Raw genomic sequence first — 23928 nt, forward strand, 5'->3', positions numbered from 1 at the left:
ACGCGAGAGGGGGGCGGGCTGTCGCTCAAGCAGCAACTTTTGAACTTTGATTCTAAGGGCGCAGTCGGGATTGCTGGCGCGTGCGCTATCTCGGCAGCCATCAGCGGGCGGCTCATATATCTTGCTACGTGCTGTGCTCTCAATGCGAAGACACTGTGCACAAAGAGCATCTTTCCCTGGAAACGCCGTATTCTCTTACACCAACGTTTTGTAGAGTTATGTGAGATCGGATAGAAAAGAGTTTGCGACCAGCCTCACTTCATACAGCACTACAATTTGTTGCTATCGCATTCATTGTTTCGTCCTTTTGGTGAAACTGACTTTTTTCTTTCATTCGCGGGGGGTTAGGGTAGGGTCTGCGCGTCTGTATTAGATGACGATGCCCACACTGCAGATGACAACGCGGCCTCCATTTCTCGCTCAAATTTGCACAAATGAGAAAATTATAAGCTGGTCGGGTATTTGGCGCAGCGTGGCGCAATTTTAACAAATTTCACGGTTTTGGCTCAGCTTGGCGCAAAAATAAAGGAATTGTATCAAATTGGTGCAATTGGCGCAGCTGTTGCAATCCCTGTGTGTCTGATATAACAATAGGACTGAAGCCGAAGCTGCTGGAACAGGCTGAAAAGGACACGTCCACACGTCATGCATGCGCGGGGACATCAGGAAATAATTTTTGGTAGAATAAATCTTCGATTCCAACAACAGCTCTCTAGTGAATAGCTGACAAATTTCAGGCCATTATTACCGCTCAACACTGTCAGATTGCAAACCTGACACCATTATTTTGATATTTGACTTGCAAAAGTTCTTTTGATTACAGAACTTTGATGTTACTGAAGCTAATCCCAAGTGGCATGCATTTCTCTCAAGTTCGTCAGCCAAGCGTATTTTCCCAACAACACAATCACACTGGTTCACACAAAGTTCTGTCAAAAATCACTACGTTGCCAAAACAGGACAATTCAAACTGATTCTGAAAGTTCAGTGGCTGGAGGAGGAGGTGCTAGGTGCAAGAGAAACGAATTCAATATGCCAAACTCGACGATTCAAAGCATCGATCACTGGTGATAGATTTGAACAGACGTGGGTAACGAAAGAGTTAAGGTGTACTGACACGAAACTTCGTTGTTTTTTTGCATCAAATGAAGGCCAAGCCCTCAAGAGCCTAGAAAAGGTAGTGCTAAGCGCGAGTGCACCTTGAAAAAGTAAATTAAGTACGTTTTTAAAAGCTAGTTTCAGTTCATACTGTACTCTGACGTCACAATACGGTATGAGGTTCTCATCACGTGCTCGCACAATATATAGTGATGCTTCCAGACGGTCCGCACCATGGCTCCGCTGGTGATACACAAGCTGCCATTTTGAAAGTTTTGGTGGTGCACAAGCAGCCATCTTGAAGTTTTGGCATCTGAAATCATCACAACTAGCCAGACTGCTGTGTGAAGTCACCCGAATTAGTACTGTAGCCTGACGCCAAGCTAGTGTCCTTGTTGGTAGGTGCACCATGAAAAAATTGACATTAATATCAAATAAATACGCTATCAGCATTTGCTGAGCTTCACACTTGCTCATAGCCTCTCTGCATACAGGAGGTTTGTATGGCAGAGTAAACTCATCTTCAAAAAAGGTGTCAGTACCCCTTTAAACGGATATGAGCTCTATGCTGTATGCCTGGTAGCAAAGAAACATGTCCCTAAATCACCCAGAGGTTGAAATTAAGTTGTGGTGTCGCAGTTGTGCACGCAGTCTACAGTGAACCCCAGTGAAGTTACCCGCGTATGCTCGTTTTCAACTCTTTCCTTCACTACACTGCATGTCGGCTCGTCTTTCCACCTCTTCGAATGCCCTTCCTCACATCCGAGGTGAAAACACAAGGAGTAGGCCCATCTGCTAGCAGAGGAGTACGTGAGCGTCTGTTGGTGGTTTAGGGGCCTTTTAACCTGGCCTTTTGTGTTTACGCCATGAAATTTTCCGACCGAGGGTATCCAGCTTTGCTGTAAAAATCAATGTAACGACATGCTCCAACTGTAGGGAAGAAGATCGCATGCCACAGCGGGCCACTACTTTAGCTGGAAGAGGCCGAGCGTGAGCTGTTGGCGCTTGGACTGTGATTCTGTTGTCTGTTTTTGCCGCCAGCCTTCAGTGTCCGTAAACCTCCTTCTCAAGTGCTACTTGTCGACAATAAACCCCATTTCAGAGTGGTGAGGTGTGGGGCACTCAACCTGGAACTCCAAAACAGGAGACTGCCCACTCCCCCAGAAATGGCTGACGAAACCATCTAGCAACAGCACGGCCCAACCTTCGATGGTCATCACTAGAGACCGGATTTTAGACAAATGCCTATATTGTTCCTGGCGTTCTTATCGTGCCATTTCGATATACGAGCATGAATTAGAGGTAAGAAGGGCTTTTATAGTGTTTTTAGAGTGCCTATAAATGCCTATTTCTGGCGTTCATGCCTAAATGCTTACAAATGCCTATAAATGTTTATTTTCAATATTGGAGCTTATATGAACGCTATTAGCCTCAAGTTTCGCTCCCGGGTGCTGTTTGAGACCGTTATTCATGTTACCGCGTAAGATTGACTGTTGGGAACTATGGGGTTCAACCTCGTCCTTTGTTCAATGAACTCTAGTCCTCTAGTTCAACCAACCAACAACTGCTAGCAGCAGTGAAGCAGGACATGCCGGCGAGCATTCACCGCCGCGCTGACATGGCCCGAGCGGTTGGCGAATGTGAAGAGCCGTCAGCGAAGAGTGAAGAGCAAAAAAAAAAGAAAGAAAAAAAAGAAAGAAAAATGTGATGTGCAGAAGCTTTTCTTTTGTTGCGAATTTACTTTTTAAGATGTTTCACTCCAGTAGCGTAGCCAGAATCTTTTTCGGGGAGGGGAGGGGGGACGACGACACATCTACTTTATATATGTCTTGTATTGCTTTGTATGTATGCGCGTATATACACACACGCAAACCTGAAAAGTTTCGGGGGAGGGGGGACCCCCCGCCTAGCTAGTGGCTACGCCATGTGGTTCACTGCCAGGGGCAAAATTGGCTCTACCGCAATTCGACTTCTGGTCTTTTAGCAATATGGCTGTCGGCTCCTGCTCCTGCACTTCCCAATAATGCTGGAAAGACACTCAGGAGTGTGTTGACTCAACTGTGGACACAACTCGTTGTGCAGAACACGGGCGACACCATGCGGGCGAAAGCACAATTGTATGGCTATGTTCAAACTGGTTGGCGCCTTTGTGCCATCTTAAGCAATAACATTTTGTTTTGCTGACATAGATAGAGGTCACGCATGTCTTCATTTAAATTATTTGCATTTATGTGAAATTTATTACCCCTATATTAACGATATTGGAAGCCTAGAACACTGTTTTGCCTGCCTATTTTTGGCGCCTAAAATGAGCTTTTTAGTGCCTAAAAATCCTGCCTCTAGTCATCACGCCCACTGCCTGTGCCACCTTTCTTTGACAGCACTGATGAACAAGACGTCGAAGATTGGCTGTCGACATTTGAAAAGGTGGGCGCGCGCAACACAGTGGGATGATCTGTCGAAACTTCAATATGTCCTTCTACCTGAAAGAGGGTCCCAAGCCTCTGGTTTCAAGATCACCAGTCAGAATTCACCACTTTGAGTGCTTTTAAGGGGAGATACTACTCGAAGACACTTTCTTTAATATTCATCCTAGAGCAACGAAACTTGGGCTATTTGTAGAGAGTTTTATGCTGATTTCAAATATATAATTAGTTTTCTTGCAAGCTGCGCACTTTTTGTTCTGCATCATGACAAAAGTGTGAAACATAGGCCCTGTAGCCCCCCTTTTTTCGATCCTTAAACTTCTATACATTTTGACAATTAATGGCTCATAGTGTTACATTTGAACTGTAGAGTGCCGAAAACTACCCAGAAAGTGCATAGAAAATATTTACTAGACGTGAAAAATTCAAACATGGGAAATCCATTATTACCCAGACTCCAGTAAATGTTTAATTGCAAATTTTCTAATATGCATAAATAATATTGAGATTTTAAGGAGACAACTGCACTCCTCACACCTTAGAGAAAATTTGGGCAAAATTTCATGCAGATCGGAGAAGTACCAAAAACAAGAGGGGCACGCTGAAAAAGTTGCCGAGAAGTGAGAAAAACGAAGTTTAAAGTTAAAATTGGATGTTTACTTATGAAAGAGGTAACGAAATCCGATCAAAATTGCACACATAAGAGGTAAATTGTTCTTCTAGTAGCCACTGTCACTAAAATGAGCGAGCGTCATAACTTTATCCTTCCCAGCTCTTTTGAGCAGAGTAACTATTGCGCGAGCTCCCGCTGCCGTAAGTTCTGCTTGCGATCTGTCCGTCACTCGCTGCCCCTACGCTGGCCTCTTCGCTCGAAGCAACTCGCCGCAACGTATACATCATGGAAAGAATATTTTCGAGGTGCTCGCTGTTCTCACATTTAGTTCCAGAAACAACGCCTTTGCGTTTGTAAGCTGGTTCCCGGACACGTATTCCCGAACGGTGACACGTTGGACACACTGCACCGATTACGAGGATGTTCAATGCTGTTATGTCAGTGATCAAGGAAGACTCTTTCTACCGTGATCTTTCTTCGTCGTCAAAGAGTCCAATCTTCTCTTTGAGAGGCACTGACATACTCGAACGCCGCGGCAAACTCATCGAAAGCATTGCCATCGCCATCACTAGGCCTCGCAGCAGCAGCCGCCCTTGCTGTTCAGCGAGCGTTTGGCTTCGATTTGCACCAGCGTCCTCGAAATTTGTTCGCCGAGCGATACTTCACTGGCCTGTGACTGCGCTTGCTATGGTTCTCTTTGTCCTTGATGAAAATAAATACGTGAGAGAAACGTTGTTCAGCTGCGTAGCTCGATGAAACACCGACCCTGCAAGCAGGCTTCGCAACACGCAAGGCGCTTAGCGGCTAATGGCGGTCCCTGATCCGTACCACGTGATTTAAAAGCCTCGAAAAGCGCGGCAAAAGCATGCTTTCTTTATTATATCTTGTGCTTCTGCAGCGCGGAAAACCGTGGTTATGCCACGGTTTTCCGCGCGATCCCCAATGGCGAGCGGCCGCGCATTATCGACCGCGAGGTGCTAGAAGACGTCACACTTTCGGTCAAGATTAACAGCCACCTTGTGCTCTTTAGATGCAATTTTAAACACATTTCCAGTTGAGTCTACACTTTGATTTTTATTTTCGGAACAGTAGAGATACTAGTCTTAACAATACAGGTGAAAACAAAAAATCGATAATTTTTTAAAAAACTCGCGTTTTTTCGACCGCTCTCCCCTTAACAACGCATTGCTGATGTCGTATCGTATTGTATAGCGCGAACGGGGGACAGACAGAAAAAACGAGGACGGGTGCTAACTTTCAACTGATTTTATTAAGCAGAATCGAACATTTATATATGGCACAAAATGCAAAAGAAGAACATATGACAGAGGATGCGCTAAGTGAAAACGTTAAGGCAGACGCTGCGCAATAAAAACCAAACAAAACAACATGAAAAAAGAAACCGGTCAGTGCGTGCGTGCACCAGTGCTTCCTAGGAAACTTAATTCCTTGTCAGAGAGGGCTACGGATGGCTTACTAACACACATGTCATGCTCGCTTGCCATCTGCGCAGCCTCAACTATCATTCGGGTGCGATCATTCCTGTGTTTATACACAGTGACTGTGCGCTCAAAAGGGGTGAACATTTACAAGACGTACAGTGTTGTGCCAGAACCCCGTCTTTACCATCTGGTGGATCATTGCAGGTCTTGTGGGTGCGCACCAGTTTTTACAGACACAAAGATTCTGTCAACTCACAGGCAAAAAATTAACAGGGAGTTGACTGAAGCATTCCATATTAGAAACATGGGAGAAAAGTGTGTTAGCCAAGCTTCCGTCACAATGTCTGATAAAGAATTCGACTTCTTGAAAGGCACGTGTAACAATCCGTCTACAGATGAGTGAACTCCTCCTAAAACTTGTTCTTCTTTGCTTCTTATCATGACGTAGCGTTGAACAAGTTTTTTCCTTAGTTTATCTCGTGTGTTCCTGGGTCCACCGGTGGGGGGCATTTGTTATATGTGAAGATAAAAGTACAGTTCGTTGTTCAAAATAAATCAGTTGAGAGGTTTGCGCCCGTGTTGTCTGCCTCTTTTTTTCCTTGTGTCCGTGTGTACGTGTTGCGCAAAAGAAGTCAGGAACTTTTGTGTTGTGCCCAGTTGGTACATAGCTTTATAGTGAAAACTTGAGCGCAAACCAGGACGGACCACCAAGAATAGATGAGACAAGCACTGGCGCTGACTTAGTCAGTGCCAGTGCTTGTCTCATCTATTCTTGGTGGTCCGCCCTGGTTTTCACTGAAGTTTTCATCTTAAAATATGATTAGCAATTGTAATTTTGCTGTGAAAGATAGAGTGAGGATTAGAGTGAAACTAATGTTCTCCAAATGAATCTGCCAGAGTTGCATTAGAGAAAAAAAAATCGATTTCAGAAATTATCTGAAGTGTATAGAAGAAACCAACAGCGATAATGCTGGAATGAAGAACTTGGTGAGGTGCACTAGCTATGATCACCAATAAGGGGCCTCACCTGATTGAGCTTGGACTCAAACTCCTCAAGGGATGCCACAGTTGCCCTGGAAAGAAGAACACAGACTTTTTGTGGCAAAACAGTGTAAAAAATGGGAACACAGTGCTGTGAACCATTGTGGAACAGCGAAAAAAACTGCACTGTGTGCTCAATGCCCCGTTTTTTGCGCTGTTTTGCCGCAATGATCATCCACCAACTAGCCTACCTAAGAACTCTTGAACACAGACTCAACACATGCATACGATATAGCAGCCACTCTAAACAAGGTCCACAATATACTGACTTGCTTTCTTTTTCCATGTGACCGGGTTTCAACCGTTAAAACAAGTCTTATTGCTTGGCACAGGTCGCTCCTGAATGTGCTCAAACCTTTTCGAATGTTTTCGAATGTTCCACCCATTCTACGTGCATGATGTGAATAGTCGAGTACATTTCGGAACTTGCAGGAGCACAAGCGATAATGCTGGAATGCACAAAGATGCATGTACACAAGCACGTGTTTCATTTAAGGTGCAATTTTTCAATTACGAATGTCTAAGCTTAAGAGCACCAATCAGAGAGCAGCTATCAATCATCCTCACAAAAAAGAATGTCATATGCCGGTTTCACCGCAGTATGCCAGATGTGTATTGCGATGAAGCATTAATGAAAAGGCGAGCATAGCACATACACTTTCTGCAAGTGACAGGTGCCAAAACATAATTCCAAACAGAAAAATCAGCCTAACCAAAAAATCAACAGAGAGCCTTCTGTTTGCGATTGGTTGTGTGCACAGTACATTCTGTCACTGCCCCAACTTACTGTGGCTGGTGTTCCATCGTACTCAATAAGGTGTGCCACAGTGCAAGAAAAATACTGTGTTGGCACTCCGCCCCACAGCACGACCAAATTGTGTTCGGCGCTTCTGATCGTTTCTTAAAAAACCGCTAGGTGGCGCCATGACAAGGAATTGCATTAATGTCTCATGAGTGAAGGAAATTATTTGAGAGAATTGAGAATAGACAAGGGAGGGATTAACAGCTTGGGTAGCGATCATAAACGCATAACATTACAAATGGGATATAAAACTGGGAATAAGAGCATAGAATCAAAGTTTGGCAACTCGTATTTAAAGGAATCCTGACACAAAAATTTTCACCCCGCGTCTTTTTGCTGCAATGTGTTGCTGGGGGGCCTGTTATAACACGGCACATCGTTTGCTGCAGCGCGTGACAGATAATTAATTACAAGCTCCTCATTACCGACACAGCCCCAGTTTCGGTTTGACAGAGCTCCAAAAACGACAAGCCGCCGGGTGCAACTATCACCACCTAGCGAGTGAAACGCTCGGTCACGTGAGCACAGAGAACAGTGACACATTTCCGTGCAGTCTGTCGTCGTCGGGCTCATCGTCGTCTGATGGCGACGATTTTCTTGCAGCGGGGATGGAAGGAATTTTCGACGTGGCGAATCACTTCAGGTTTGACCAAGGAGGTTTAAATAAAACTTGCTGGAGTGGAGGCTGCCTGTACTTACCTATGGGCCGCAGTGAAGCCGCGCCGCGCGCGCAGCGGCCATCTTGCCATAGGCAAGAAACGGGAGCCAAAGCGCGCCCGCCGCGCTGACCGTGTCTTTCCGCCGTGGTTTTTAATGGTTATAATGGCGAACATTAAGGGAGAAGTTGTCAAGAATAAGAAGCGAAATCGCAGATAAGAATGCGGTCAGTTTTATTTTGCTTCTTTTGGCGTTTTCCTTGCAAGCATGCACACCGAAGGGCCTGTATCGCTGTTTTCTTTTTTAAATAATTATCCTTGTAAGAGCAGACCTCACTTCTCGGCATTCATTTTCCTGTTTATTTCGTTCGTCATGTGACGGAGTCTTATGCATATATGGAGTTTGGCCACTTTCTTTGAGTGGAATATAAGTGTGGGTCCAAAGCACCACACTCGATATGCTCATCGAGAAGGCGACAAGCTCAAAATCTCCAAAACGAATAGTTCTGGCTTTGCATGGACGTGCTTCACGGGCATTCAGCTTGCAGTCGACACTATTTCAATAGACACAGCTTTTTCGATACGTAGGCTTGGCCGCTCTCTCTTACCCTGTCAACGAATCAATCAAAAACGCCGAAGTGGCATAAGTCATAAGTTTAAGCCAACGAGCATAGTCTGTCATCATGTATTCCAGTCCAAAAGTCCGCATACCTAACCGTTTAGTTGCCCACAATCTCAACATGTCTTCTCATTTGTCATCAACAATCAAAGTACAGTAGAGTTTTTATGCGGCATTGGGCTAGCTTTTTCGAGACAGTGACTCATCTGTGAAGCCAGCATTTCCTTTGATGGAATTCTGTACGCCGTTCTCGCATAGAGCGCTCTGCTGATCGACAGTGCACGATTAAACTTTGTGCGTACATACTCGTAAGTTGATGGAGAATAGAAGCACAGCGTTAACGCAAACGCCCGCAGCTCGGATGGAATACGTGCCTTTCTGGTCTTTTCGTGCCCTAGGGGTTGCTGTATGTATGGGGGAAGGCTGCAGTGAACATCGTCCTGCCCTACTCAGACATGAGCTTTTGATCCTTGATCTCCTTTATTATCGCTTGAGGATCGAGCCTCGTTCTTTTTGGTTAGTGTGCAATTTTTCTGCTGTAGAATTTTCATCTTGAGCTGTTTTATCTCTTCTTGGAAAAGATGAAGCATTTCTTCGTAATGCTGCCGTATAAGTGATGCAACTGTCACATCTTCAACAACTTTTTTCAATTTGAACGCAACGAACGGCCGGAGTACCCCTGGGCGATCGGTTAGGTCGCTTTATTTGCAGCTGGAAAGAGCACTGCAGATGGTTTTACTCGCTGCACTGCATAAAACAAATACAAATATAACGAAAAAATGCACGAATGTAAGAAAAAACAGGTCCTAGTATATTGCCCAAATGACGTTACATAAGTAAAATTTGTTGTTGGGCTAGTTGGTGCATGTTACAAGAAAATTCGACGACGCACACTACCGAGGAAAGTAGGCGAAAGGAAAGAGCGTCAACTCGCAACTAATTTTATTCTTGCAAATCCACCGCAATATACACCATGCACACATGCGCAATAACACACCATGCGTCCCATCCAACAATCGCCCACTCTTCAATGCACGTGCTAGTTTAGAAACCTGTCAAAAAAATCAAATCAGCTGAACACCAGTACCACCGACGTATCGCTAATACATATATCTTTTTTCTTTCGGATGAGGTATGCTTCTAGCATCTCTCGCTCAATCACCTCCTTGCTTCTACCTAAAATAGTGATATTGGCAAATCTTGCCTCACATCCACACGCGCTGCAGTGCATAGGCAAATGTGCCAAAAGATTATTCTTTATCGAAAGAACATGCTCCCTCGCTCGATCGTTTACGCATCGGCCGGTCTGGCCGATGTAAACCCTTCCACAGGTGAGCGGAATTTCGTAGACCACTCCCGTCGCACAGGTGACGCTCTTTCCTTTCGCCTACTTTCCTCGGTGGTGTGCGTCGTCGAATTTTCTTGTGACGATACATAACCTCGTAGTTGCGAGCTACCATTTTATAGCACGAACAGGGCAACCGATAACGAAATCTCGCCTATTTATATAATTTCAATAAATAGCAAGCGGTGCGTTATTTTCCTATTCGCACTCCGTACCAGTGGTATCAACAAGCACAAGAATGTGTATCACTGGGTTTTGCATGTGTTTTACAAATGCGTCAAGCACAGCTAGTCGAAGAACTCCAAGGTCGCAGCCTAGTCCGGTTGAAACAATTTGGCAAGAAGTGTCTCTAACATATGCGATCGCCGTCTTCTGGCTTCCAGACTTTCCGTCAAACAGCCTGCCCCGACGTCACCATACCGATGTGCTTCGAACATTTGAGTCCTTACGAAACCGGTTAGGAAAAAAAGAATTACCGTCAGATGTGAAATTAGAGACAGATTGCGGGCTGTCAGCATGTGTTCCGGCATATAGAGAAGTTTTCATCGAGCTCGAAATGTTCTGCTTACAACTGAAACTTCACCCCAGAGTACCTTTTCGCTCTATTTATATAGCCGTACGCAACGCACAATGTATCCAACAACGTCCGGACGCCACCACGCCAGAGAACAGCTAGAACATCTATGCGGCCGCTGCAGCATGCGTTGCAGTAGGCGCGCTTTCTGCCTATGGCAAGATGGCGGCACGCGGCTTCAGCTGAGGGGCGCCTCCTCCACTCCAGCCAATTTTATTTTAACCTCCTTGGGTTTGACCCGCTGGCGAGGAGCGATTCGTCGGGAAGCGGGTCAAAACAGAAATGGCGGCTATGACGTCATCATAACTTGTACCGGCTGCAACGGTTACGTAGGGAAGTAGGGGGGTCACCTCGGTCACCTCCGAGGGTGTCAATGCACAGGGTGCGGCCTATAATGCTGGATCGCGCTCGCGAACTTCAAATTCATATAAAATACCTTCCGAGCTTTATTCACTGTCGATATTTTGCAGATGGTACACGCACATACACGGGAATCGATCCAGCAGGCTATCTTGGCCGCGAAATTTAGTGTCAGTACCCCTTTAAATGAAAAGCAAATAAATACCTGCAAAAGTCGAGCAACAAGTAGGCAAACACCAGGCAAGGACTGTGGGTTATACGGAATGGCTGTCACATGTAAAGGACGAAAGAAATAAGGAAAGAGAAAAGAGAAGAAATACTATTCGCTGGAAAGGAAAGAGGAAGCCAAAATGTTGGTGGAATGGGGAAATCCGGGGAAGCCGGACCCGAGCAGAGACGTGAAGCATCACGGGAGCATAGAAGGGCAAAAAAGGAGAAGCGGCCGCAGGACGAAGTCAACAAAATATGGGAAATATATTTAGAAAAAATCCATTGTACAGATATTGGTCGAGGCAAAATTAAAGGTTGCAGTGAACAATCGGTGACACAGATTCACGAAAAAAAAGAAGGCCGTGCCTAGGTTATTTTGGAGCCACATAAAAGGGCTAGATAGGAAGTCTGTCACAATGCAACAACATATTGTAGATGAAGGAGGAAATCAATTGGAAAGGTACGAAGCACTAGGTTATATCCGAAAGGTAACAGCCAATTCTTTAAAAAAAATGGGGGACCCTTAAGCTTCGCCTTTAAGAGTTGAACGCGATAGCGCGAAAACCACTAAGTGCATAATTATTAATGTGTGTTGTTACACACACACACGCACACAGACACCGACACACACGCATGCGCGATGTATCTATAGTAATGTTACGGGTTTTCGATATAAAGCACTTCCCTGTGCTAGAACGGCTGTAGTCAAGACATGTTTCTCACAATGCCTCACAGATCGCAGCACATTATCTAGTGTTTGCTGTTTGCATGATATGTTTTCCGCTAAACGGACATAGTTGTCCATTTTTAGAGTTGTTTGCAAGTTTGCGTGTGTTTGTTTTTAGCGGCGATGAGTGCACTATCCCGGCCCTTTTCGAAGCATGGCGTCGCGCAAAAAACGTAGTTTGATGGCCTCGCCAATGCGCCTACAAATCGCCTAATGGGCTCATTTTCGTCGTGACACCTGCCGAACAAAATGTGTTAAGGAGACTCCTTCCACTACATGGCATTTATGTAGTGTTTTTTTGCCGAAGAAGTTGCAAGTAACCTCGTGGCTTTGTGGTAGGACACCTGCTTGCCAGGCAAACGGCCCAGGTTCAATCGTCAATGGGACCGAAGATTTTTATTGTTACGGAAAGACGTTTATTGGCGGGCACTCGGTGACGATGCACGACAGCGACAGCCAAGATGGGGACTGACTCTCTGCACGAGCTGCGTTCTCTCCGAAAGGAGCGAAGAGAGCAACCACTAGAAGGTGCTGGATCGGAGGACAAACCACTGTACATTTCCAAGGCTTCGCTACAATTATTCCGGGTACGAAAAGGAGACGCCTGGCGACCTAACAACTTGTCACAATGAGCGGGTCTGGTAGGCCTTGAGGCGCTCCACGTTGACAATGTCGCGCCCTCAACGGTGTATGTCCGAAGATGGCTCGATGGGTTCGATCAGGTAGTTTACAGGGGATGTGTGTTCGACGACAACAGTAGGGGCCTTCGTATTTGGGCAGTACGTTTTGAAGAGAGGCCAGTTACAGTGGGTAGGGATCGAAAGCCACACGAGCGGTTCAGGGAGGAACAGGGGCTCAGAAGTGGTTGTGTCACCGCGAATGCTCCTCTGGCAAGTTCGCGACACACTTCAGCAAGCGTTAGTCGAAGGGTCGCAGGTTCGGTCCCTGCCGGCGGCAAGTTATCTTTTCGTCCACTTTACTTTCTTCACATTTATATTCTAATTACTACAAATAACACACCCTATACTTCCTTGGCATTGCTGTCTGTTAGTTCTATTAATATTGTGTCTAACAAAGAAAAACGAGCCCTTAAAAGTAATATCCTTTCCTTAATTCATAGCGAGGGTCTCGTTCTGGCAGACATGATGCCTTCAGGTAGTATACGAGGGATTATTGGGTCAGCTGCCTGCTCGTAAATAGATCACGTGCTACGTGACGCCAAAAAGGCAGAAAAAAAGAGTGTTCCACACTCGCCGCCATGGCTGCGACTGGCGCTGACTGACACTCCTAAGTTTCAATCCACATATATACCCTGTAAAGTGGACGGGGAGATGACCGCCGCCGTAGCTCAGTGGTAGAGCATCGGACGCGTTATTCGAAGGTCGCAGGTTCGGTCCCTGCCGGCGGCAAGTTATCTTTTCGTCCACTTTACTTTCTTCACATTTATATTCTAATTACTACAAATAACACCCCCATACTTTCCTTGGCATTGCTGTCTGTTAGTTCTCATTAATATTGATTTCGGTGAGTAAGATGGAGTGGCTGACAAGCCAGCGAGATCGGCGTCGTGTGATGGAGGTCAACGAGTCATCAGCCGCTGCCAGCGCAGCTCCTCGTAGCTTTGGCACAGTGTGATGACCTCTGCCACAGTGCGAGGGTTTTTGGCAAGTACCATGGTAAAGGCACCGTCGTCGATGCCTTTCATAACGTTCTGGATCTTGTCGGACACGAACATGGCCGCGTTGGCTTTCTTGCACAAGTGAGGACGTCTTCAATGTAACTCGTGAAAGACTCGCCGGACTGCTGGGCTCGTTCATGTAAACGCTGTTCGGCTTGCAGCTCACGAACGGCAGGGCGGCCAAACACGTCGATGATCGCGGTCTTGAAAGCGGACCACGTAGCAAAATCGAATGCGTGGTTATTGTACCATAAGCTTGCCACACCCTCGACGTCGGTGCCATCCGTGCCGGTGAAGACAGGCCGATGATCGCGGTCTTGAAAGCGGACCACGTAGCAAAATCGAATGCGTGGTTGTTGTACCATAAGCTTGCCACACCCTCGACGTCGGTGCCATCCGTGCCGGTGAAGACAGGAGGGTCGCAGATGCGGGGGACACCTGGACATGCCGTCAGTGCAAGAGGAGGCGTTTGCTGGGCATCTTGAGTCATGGTAGAAGGCATGGTACGGGACTGAAGCTCCAAGGGCATCGAATGCAGACCGTAATTGTTTAAAGGGCACAGCACTCTCCACCAAATTGTGAAGACATTTACTGGCGGGTAGTCGGTGACGATGCACGACAGTGACAGTAAGGACCGACTCTCTGCACGAGCAGCGTTCTCTCCGAAAGGAGCCGAAGAGAGTGACCCACTAGAAGGTGCTGGAGAGGACGACCCACTGCACATTTACAAGGCTTTGCTACATTTATTTAATTTGTACCCTTTTCAATTTTTCGGTCACGGACAATTTTTCGCTCACAAACGACGCCATCACCGACACTGATGGTGGAATTTCTGCGAAACGAGCTCTGTAACGCTATCACGTTAAAAGGTCATACAGGGGATTTCCTCGGTGAGTAAAAGTATGATGGAGAGCGCAACCGAGGAACAGCTAGCACTTGAGAACTTCAACTGGAAAAAGGTCGAAGGAAAAATTCCAAAGTGCACTGCCCTCGGTTTAGATGAGGTTCCCATCAGCCTCATTAGAAGGTTTCGCGATCCAAATTAACCATGTCGTTTTCAACGCTTGTTCTGGTACTGTGGAATGCGCCAACATTGTTGCACAAGTGGCATTGCCGAAAACGAAGCCGTTAAACTTTTATTTCACCGCATAAACTAGCTTGATTTCGGACTACAGCGACATACATCGGCTATTTTTGTTCTGGCAAGTGATACTTCGTCATGTGGCAGTGACAACAAGGGCCGTGCGTTTTGATTTGCTTGACGCGAAAAGTACCATGTCATATTCATATGGTGGTAGACAGGCCACATTACTGAGCCCTAAAAAGAAAAAAAAACCCCTTTTTGATGCTTCTCAGAAACAAATCATTTCTGTTTCTAATAGATGTATTTTCAAAACAACCGGACACGACGCTAGGTGCACTGTGGAACTGGTGGAATGGTAATCAACGATACTCTTCTGCGTTTTGCTTTTTGCGGCATCGGGCAACATCGGCCACACCGGCAGCTGCGAAACACGCAACGCTCAGTTCAGCACAATGCTGTCAACCGACGCCTCCGCGTCATTGGGCGGTAGCGTTTCGTCCGGGCCCTCAGAGCCATCCTTGCGTTGCGCGGGCCTCAACGCTGCAATTTCAATTTACAATGGCGTGTCCGGATTAGAGCACTGCACAGGCCCGGGCCTACCCGAAAACCCGAGCCCGGCCCACGGGCCGGGCCGGGTAAAGTAGTTTTCACGGCGGGCCCGGATTTGAGGTGACGGGCTCGGGTCGGGCCGAGCTTGAACTATACTCAGATCTTAAGGGGGCACTGAAGTGAAGCACTGAATCGGTTTAGGCTGATAAAGTGTGCTCTGAGAACTCGAATGTCATTAATTTCATCATTATAAGTTTATTTATAGCAGAGAAAATCTAGGTCAAAGTTCCATTTTTAAATTCCGCGCCGAAATCTATGCGCGGGCCTTCACGAATTTCGAACTGTATTGGTCGTATTTTGGCTTCATTCACTCAACAAATTTTTCTGAATCTTGGTATGTTAAGTCTACGGCCCCCTATGAGGCCAATGTACTTCATTTTTACTGATTAGGAACTACGTAGGCCCCAGTAGACGCCGTTGGAATCTATGACGTCAGGGCGCTTGCTGCGCGAATTTCAAGGTGGCATCACTACCCGCATTTTCTTTTTGCACGTTTTCTCGATCACCAAGTCTTGTCGCGGCGAGTGTCGTCATTTTGGAATTTTAAAAGGGCAATTTTCTTATAATACTAAAATCTTTTTTCTCTTTAGTGTCCCTCAGTGGCGTAGCAGGAGATGGCACACCGGGCCCGTGCCCCCCTCCTCACTCCCCAAAATCTTGTTTGCCATGGCACACAAGAGCACAAAATGAGATTCAACCACATCTGTCTGCCCGGCCCCCACTTCAGATCAAGGAGGTGCTGCCACCCGAAAAAAATGTCTGCCTAAGCCCCTGGTGTCCCTTTAAGTGTGTTACGCATACGTTGTGCAAACATGTATGTTCCACATTTTATCTCGACAAAACAACACTTTCTTTATCTGAGGCAGGCTATTTAGAGAAGTTTTATGAGGGTCAAATACTGAACTACTTTTGCTTCTTGCATATGGGGCTACCTGATTTATCTGAAACGGGCGAGCTAAAAGTAAATAGACCAGACTCTTATATAGGTAGTTAACATGTCAATATTCTGTGCTTTATTAACTGCATTCGCTATTATTTTATATCCCAAATGTTATTTTGCTATCGCAGTAATAAATGTAATATAATAAGTTTATACCTCTAACTTATAATCTCAAGAACAATCACAGAGCTCCAAAGCGGGGAAATGTTCTTGAAATTTCCAGCCCTGCACTAAAACGCATGCAAGAACTGCGCGGGGTATCGTTACATAGAATCCCTATAAAGACATTCTTTTTCCATGAAGGCTCCCTGTGGTCATGTGACGTGATGGACATGCACAGCCTGCTCAGTGGGCCCACATTGTTAACATCTGAGCTTTCGTCTTGTTATGCTATATCAGGGTTCTCGAAGCCATCTCAGCAAACGGGCCGCATTCACGAAAATTTACTCCCTCCAGGACCACGATAGTGACGAAGGTAGGAGCAGGGATCATGGAGGTGGGGGGGGGGATAGATTGTACAAAATGTCAGCTCACGTTGCCATTTGAAAGAAGACCTTTGCCATATCTCTTATATGGGTCATTTCTGAAGAGGATTTGGCGGCAGGATTCCATCAACATATCGATACCTATCCCCAAAACGACTAAATTGTTTTATAGTTATGTATCAATACATGGCAACTGCAGGGAGTGCCTCACGAAAAATAATGCTTTAGATCTGTCAAGTCTGTGTAGCTCAGGAACGTACTTATAAAGAAAATTAAAGAAATGTATGAAGACAGTCAGTGTCCGGGCCTCGGGCCACTAGCGAGAGATCCACTGGCCGCATGCAGCCCGAGGGCCACGTGTTTGAGACCCCTGCGCTATATAGTGCGAGAGCTACATGATATTGCCGCAAGAGCGTTGGAATGTGCAGGAATAGCATAGGCCCACCGTACCGGGTGATGTCCCCCTTACGTCGAACCATATGCATCCAATGAGTAAGCATCGAGAAGCTTATTCGCCCCTTCATTACCAAACTGGAACAAACCCCGAAAATAGACCAAAATCGCTTCGTCCACCTCCTGCCTGTTGTACCCGTGTAGCACAATGGCCACCTTCTACCAGGACAACATCGTTAGGAAGGCATACACCATTATAATATGGAAAAAAAGAGCACGGTACAAACCGGGCATAACATACACTGCTGAAAACTACAAGAAGAAGCCCTCAAAGAGGAGTTTTACAGATGATGTTGAAGAGTGGCACGCTGTTTGGGAACGAGAGAAATAAAAGGATGAAGTGGACAGCTGCTATGTTCATTCTGCAGAGGTCCACAAATAAATCCTAAATTTGCTCTAGTGGTGGAAGTTAAGAACAACGACTGCTGACTCCTTCACAATCCGCGAGGCAGATGTACGCCCCTGCGGCTAGCGCAATCAGTGCAAGAAACTTTAGCGCGGCTGGATATGGGATGCAACAGCGCATGGCGCGCTTCAAGCCGGAATCTCTTGATAATGTGATTTTTGGGACAATAACATGTTCAAAAAGAAACTATAAACTACGCCACAAGAAACTGTACTAGCAGTGGTATGATATATGAAAATTACGCTTTGACAAATAGCTTTTTCTTCGTTTGGTCTGCTTATATACGTATTTTTTACAGTACACGTGGTGCATGCGGTTCGTTATAATTTTTTATTTAGGTTAGCGTATTTACAACGAGGGTAATAAATATGGCTTTTTTTGTCTATTTCTCTTGCTCTGGCAAGGCGCCACTATGCTGAAGACAGGTGCTATATACTTATCCAGAAGGGTGCACGATTCACTTCGTAGTTAGAGCTACATTAAATTTCAGGGCAGGGTGAAATAAAAACAAAGTTAAGAGAGCGTACTGTTCTCTGTCTCCACTGTTTCTATTGCGCTCCCTATCAAAACTGAACCCATGCTGCAAATCACTTTCCTTGCTCCAATATATGCTACAAAGCGCCCTTGATGATCCCCATTGTATTTGCAGAAAAAATACCCTCGCTCAACTACATGTTTCCACCATGAGCCTCTTTTTACAAGAAATTACCGTAGGTTAAAGCATAATTGTTAGCGAAACATGCACCAACAAAGCGTAGATATTTGCCACTTAATACACCTCTTTCGAATAGGCAGCGCACAAAAGGGCAACGAACACGTACACAAAAAAGACACTCGCTGTCGATTGCATGTACGGGCAACGCCGCCTAGATTATTGGCTCGGGCCCCTGTCAGGCCCGATCTGCGGTCGGGCAGGGCCGGGCCGGGCCGGGTAAGCGAAATATTTCCTCGGGTTCGGGCCGGGCCCAGGCCTCTCTTTGAGTCACCGGGCTCGGGCGGGTAAACTTCAACGAGTACTGGGCCCGGGTCGGGCACGGGCCGAGAATCACGGCTCATGCAGTGCTCTAGTCCGGATACAGCACTACATGCAGGGCATTGCTGCATCGCAGGAGCTCGTGCTCAAGATTTGTTAGATCATTGTGTGCACTACATTACAAACCATGGGACCGTCTGCTAGGCGACGTACGTGGTTTGTCGTAACCATGGTTGCAATGCCGTCAGAAAGAGCGGTGGCAAGGCAATGTGTGAAGGCCACCATGCGGAAAGGCTTCCAGTATGTCTCTATAAGAGGCGCGCGGTGATTGGAAACGGCCCTTGATGTAAGCGGGAGAGTGAAATGCGAAAGGGAACGTTTGTTGCTGTCGTCTGCTGGAGTTTTAAACTTTGAAGACTAATAACATCAGATTTCGTGCACTAATCTTCGTAATTATTTTTGTGTTTGTCTCAGCATTCATTACTACATGCATTCCAGTGCTAAACAAGACAGTCGCAAAAGCGTTGCAGGGCCCCTTCAACGAACTAGGACATAACACTAAAGAAGCACAGTTTAAAGCTGTAGAAAAATGCTTACAGGACAGGCAAATGCCAGACAGTTGGCGAAAAAGTAGAATGAACTTAATCTATAAAGGCAAGGAATAAAAGGGTAACATTCGCTCGTATAGACCACTAACCATTACATCGGTATTATACAGGTTGGTGATGCAGCCAGTAAAAATAAAAATAGAAACAATGGTATTCTGGGAGAACTTCAGAATGGATTTTGAATCTGCAGGCGGTTAGACGATGACCTGTTTGTTCTCACTCAGTGTATAGAAATACAGTGGAACTTCGATTATACGTCCCCCGGTCCTGCGACGACCCGCGTTTTACGACGAATTGGCTTGGTCCCGGCAAAACCCCCATAGAAATATTGTATTAAAAACCTCAATTGTACGATGCAATTTTACGCCGGCCCCGCCTCGTACGACGCTTCGCTGGACTGTCCGAGAAAAAAAAAAGACCTACGATGACGCGTGCTGGCATGCAAACACACTGTGGCTGGGCGAAAAAAGTCGGGAAACCGAGGAACCGAGTTCGTATCCGCGCTGCCACCACAGGGCCTCTTCAATTTTTCGATACGCGGTCGGCCATAGCTAGCCACAGCTAACATTGGCCGGAGCCAGCCGGAGCGCATTCGTTTTGTCGCATTGGACTGCGCACTTCCGTTGTCGCCTTTTTTTTTTTCTCTCTCTCTCCTTTTGGGTCGTTTTGTAGTGACCGTTGTGAGCAGATAACATGGCAGATAATTTTGAGCTCGCTTTCTAGTATGCGATAACTTTCACTAGATTTCGTGCCGTTATACCGGACGTGTTGAACGGTGATTGTTGAGCCAACATTTGCGACAGCCGCGGGAACCGGAACTCGCCGCTGTCTAGCTACCAGAGGGCTGGGGCGTTTTAGCTGCTCGCGATTGGTCGAAGCTTGCAAATCGAATAGGCCTACTGCCGTGCTGCCATTCAGCCATTCCTTCACGTGTTTGCCTCATCGGTTGGTTGTGCTGTGCCGCAGCTGCTGTGTCCACGTGCAAAATTTTCTGTGTTCGGACATTGGTGTGCGAGGAAGCTTTCGAATACTTGGTTGCGAGTGCTGTGTCTCGCAATGTCGCGGAACCGAAAACCGCTGACGCTCGTAGAAAAGCTTCGCATAATCGAGGAGGCGGAGAAGCGAAACGGAGCAACAAAGGCCAGCATTGGCCGCGACCTGAACATTCCCGAGTCGTCGCTGAAAACGATCCTCGCGAAGAAGGACAGCATCCTACTAAATGCGGCAAAGTTCGGCCTGAACAGGAAGGCCGTGAAAGATGGCAAATATGCTGCCATGGAGAAGGCCCTCGTTGAGTGGTTGCGTCAGGCCCGCAGTTCAGGAATTGCCGTGGATGGCGCAATTTTGAAGGAGAAGGCTGAGACAGTTGCATTGCGCTGCGGCATTGACGACTTTAAAGCCTCCAATGGCTGGTTGGATCGCTTTAAAAAATGCAGTGGAGTTGTGTACAGCCGCAGCTGTGGAGAGAGCGCGTCAGTCAGCTCCGACACTGTAGAAAAGTGGACTGCATTGCTGCCGGAATTGATACGGGAATACAAGCTGTCCGACGTGTTCAACGCGGACAAAACTGGATTATTTTATAATATGCAGCCAGAACAGACATTGGCATTCAAAGGAGAGAGCTGTCACGGGGGTAAACGAAGCAAAGAGCGTCTTACCGTATTGCTTTGCGCTAATGAAGACGGCTCTGAAAAGCTTCCTGCCCTCGTGATCGGCAAATTTGAGAAGCTGCGATGCTTCAAGAATTTGAAAAGGCTGCCGTGCCAGTACACGTTCAACCGGAAAGCCTTGATGACGGCTGCTACGTTTTCTACATAGTTGCAGCAGCTGGACTCCAAAATGGGGGCTAAGAACAGAAAGATTCTTCTTCTGCTTGACAATGCACCATGCCATCCATCAGATATGTCGCATTTGAGAAATGTGAAAGTTGTATTTCTGCCCCCCAATTGCACTAGCCAGCTGCAGCCACTTGACGCTGGCGTCATCAAGTGCATGAAACAGAAATATCGGAAGTTTCTGGTGCAGCGTCGGCTGGCGGGCATGGAACGCAACAGTTGGATAAGAAGCTTTCTGTGGTTGATGCAATGCACTACATTGCTAGTGCATGGGATGCAGTCACGCCAAAAACCATCGCCAACTCCTTCAGGCACTGCGGCTTTAATAGAAGTGGTGCTTGTTCTACCAGTGAAGCTGCAGTGCCTGTTGACGACGAACCAGAGTTCGGCAGCCTGGAGCTGCCTGGATCTTTCGCGGACTATGTTGGTGCCGACGACGACGTTGCAGTGTGCAGTGAAGTGTCGCTGGATGACATTATCGAAACTGTGCGTCCCGACACTGCGGGAACTTCCGACGAGGAAGAGATGGACGACGCTGCAGAGCCTAGCGCGTCCGTTCCGACTTACGCGGCCGTGTTGTGCTACGTCGACCACATTCGGCGGTTTGCTTGCGCACGCGACGAGATCGGCGACTTGCTGCCAGATGTTGCAGCTATCGAAAGAAAGCTGATGCGTCGTGGCTGGGCAAACTCAGGACAAAATCACAGATTTTTTTAAAAGGTGAGAAATAAAGGTTCGTTCACACCTCCGATAAAATGCGTGGTTGTCATTTTTTCAATTAATTTAATCAACATTCCTCGGAGCAGCGTAGGTTTGTGCCGCGGACTTTCTTAGGCATTATGTGCCCGCTGTTGTGGGGCAACAATGACCGTCACTGCCTATATTCTCGGTTTTTCGATTATACAACGCCCGGATTATACGACGATTTTGCGCGGTCCCCTGAAAGTCGTATAATCGAAGTTCCACTGTATCTAAAATAGAAAATAGGCCCTTTTATGTGGCTTTTCTAGACATCACTAGGGCAGACGACAACGTTAATCAGGAAATTCTGTGGGATATATTGAAAGGAATGGGCACAGGCGATGACTGTATACAGCTTCTGAGGGAGATATACCAAGAAAATACAGTTTGCATAGAATGGGAAGGAATATGTAGCAAAGAGAACGTTGAGATTAACAAGGGGCTGAAACAGGGATGTTCTTTGTCCCCGCTGTTATTCATGCTGTACATGATGAATATGGAAAAAGCGCTAGAAGGTAGTAACATTGGTTATAATCTGTCGCACAAACAGGGCGGCATGATGATTGAGCAGAAGCTTCCAGGTTTATTTTATGCTAACGATATGGTCTTATTTGCGGACAGTCGAGATTACATACAGCGGCTAGCAGATACTATATGTGGAAGGGAAGGTGAAGCTCTTGGACCAGTATTTAGGGTAAGAAAATGTGGATTGATGGTATTCAATGACCCCAATGATCAGGCGGTGTCAATACAGGGCCAAGAAATACCAAGGGTAAGCGAATACAAGTACCTCTGAGTATGGGTCAATGAGGGTGATAGGTACATTGAGGTACAGGAAAAAGCCTCGGCAGCAAAGAGAAGGAAGAATGCTGCAATAATGAAGCACAGAGCGTTGTGGGGATACAACAGGTACGAGGTGCTCCGAGGTCTGTGGAAAGGTGTAATGGTTTCGGGGCTAGCTTTTGGGAACTCAGTGGTGTGCATGAGGGCAGAGGTGCAGTCGGGAATGGATGTAAATCAAAAGACTGTGGGATGCCTTGCGTTGGGTGCTCACGGGAAGACGACAAATGAGGCTATAAAGGGTGATATGGCATGAGCAGGTTTTGAAGCAAGGAAGCTCAGAGCAAAATAATGTCCAAAGAGAGGCTAAGGCATATGAAGGAAAGTAGATGTGCAGAGAAGGTGTTCCGTTATTTTTATAAGAAGAGCGTGGACACAAAGTGGAAAAAAAGAACTAGGAGGCTCACCAGTAAAAAAAATTTGACAGATCCCACATCTTGTGGGAATTGGTTCCATGCAAAGCATTCAGCGAGTAGCTGTCCATGCTGCATTTTTTGGCTTTGAGCCAAGCGTTATGAGTTGCACTGACGTGTTTTAGTACGTCGAGTAGTGTGTACATCGTGGGCTTACCAGGCATGTGGACTGCTGTTTAAAGGGTAACTTATGGTTTGACATAACATCAGCACTCACGCTAGAGCAGAGACATCAGTTTGATTGAAACGTAGTGCACGCTACAGTGGGATGATGCGAATATCATTCGTTAGCTTATTCCTCTGTGGTTGAGCAATGCTTGAATGTAGCTTGCTGAATCATAGGAATACATATGTGATGTTTATTAATAAGATTGCTCTAAAAGTGGAGTCAACATTGGAGACACAATCGACGTTAACCTGACATGATGCCTGTATCACAGGAGTTTATGTAACGTTTATTGCCTTGTTATAAAATTAGAGAGGCAGCACTGCAACCATAATTGACGTTGGACCGACATTATGCTGCTTAGCGTCCTTTTCCAGAGCAGTTTCAAGACCTGACGTGGCTCTGCAGTAGAATACCTGACTGCCACACAGAATGCTTGGATCTGATTCAAGCTGGGATCTTAATTTTTATTCTTTGAATTTGCTGGTCAACGCTGATGTCTGTTTTTCTTAACGGTCTCACATATAAATTACCAATGTCTGTTCTCAACGTTCCTGGTTAGATATAAACTGTCAATCACCCGTGGTAAATGGGTATGTGCCACACGTGTCTGGAGGAAAGGGTTTAACGACGTACACGACAGGATTTTTACGTTACTCATGTCATGACGAGACAGTCGTATTCATCAACCCCTCTTACCCTCCCATGCCAATTTTGGTCTACACCAAGTGATTGATTGATTGATTGATTGACTGATTGATAGATATATAGATAGATAGATAGA

General features: G+C 46.3%; 1 protein-coding gene across 1 annotated transcript in view; it reads right to left on the reverse strand.

The window, feature by feature from the left end:
* Positions 1 to 23928, reverse strand: part of LOC119400589 (nuclear distribution protein nudE-like 1) — a 233689-nt gene that overhangs the window by 178125 nt on the left and 31636 nt on the right. Inside the window, exon 3 of the mRNA XM_037667651.2 lies at positions 6607 to 6652. Coding sequence (XP_037523579.1) covers positions 6607 to 6652 — 46 coding nt within the window. The remainder of the gene's footprint in view (positions 1 to 6606; positions 6653 to 23928) is intronic.

This window comes from Rhipicephalus sanguineus, chromosome 7 (genome assembly GCF_013339695.2).
Source record: "Rhipicephalus sanguineus isolate Rsan-2018 chromosome 7, BIME_Rsan_1.4, whole genome shotgun sequence".
In the NCBI taxonomy this organism is placed as follows: domain Eukaryota; kingdom Metazoa; phylum Arthropoda; class Arachnida; order Ixodida; family Ixodidae; genus Rhipicephalus; species Rhipicephalus sanguineus.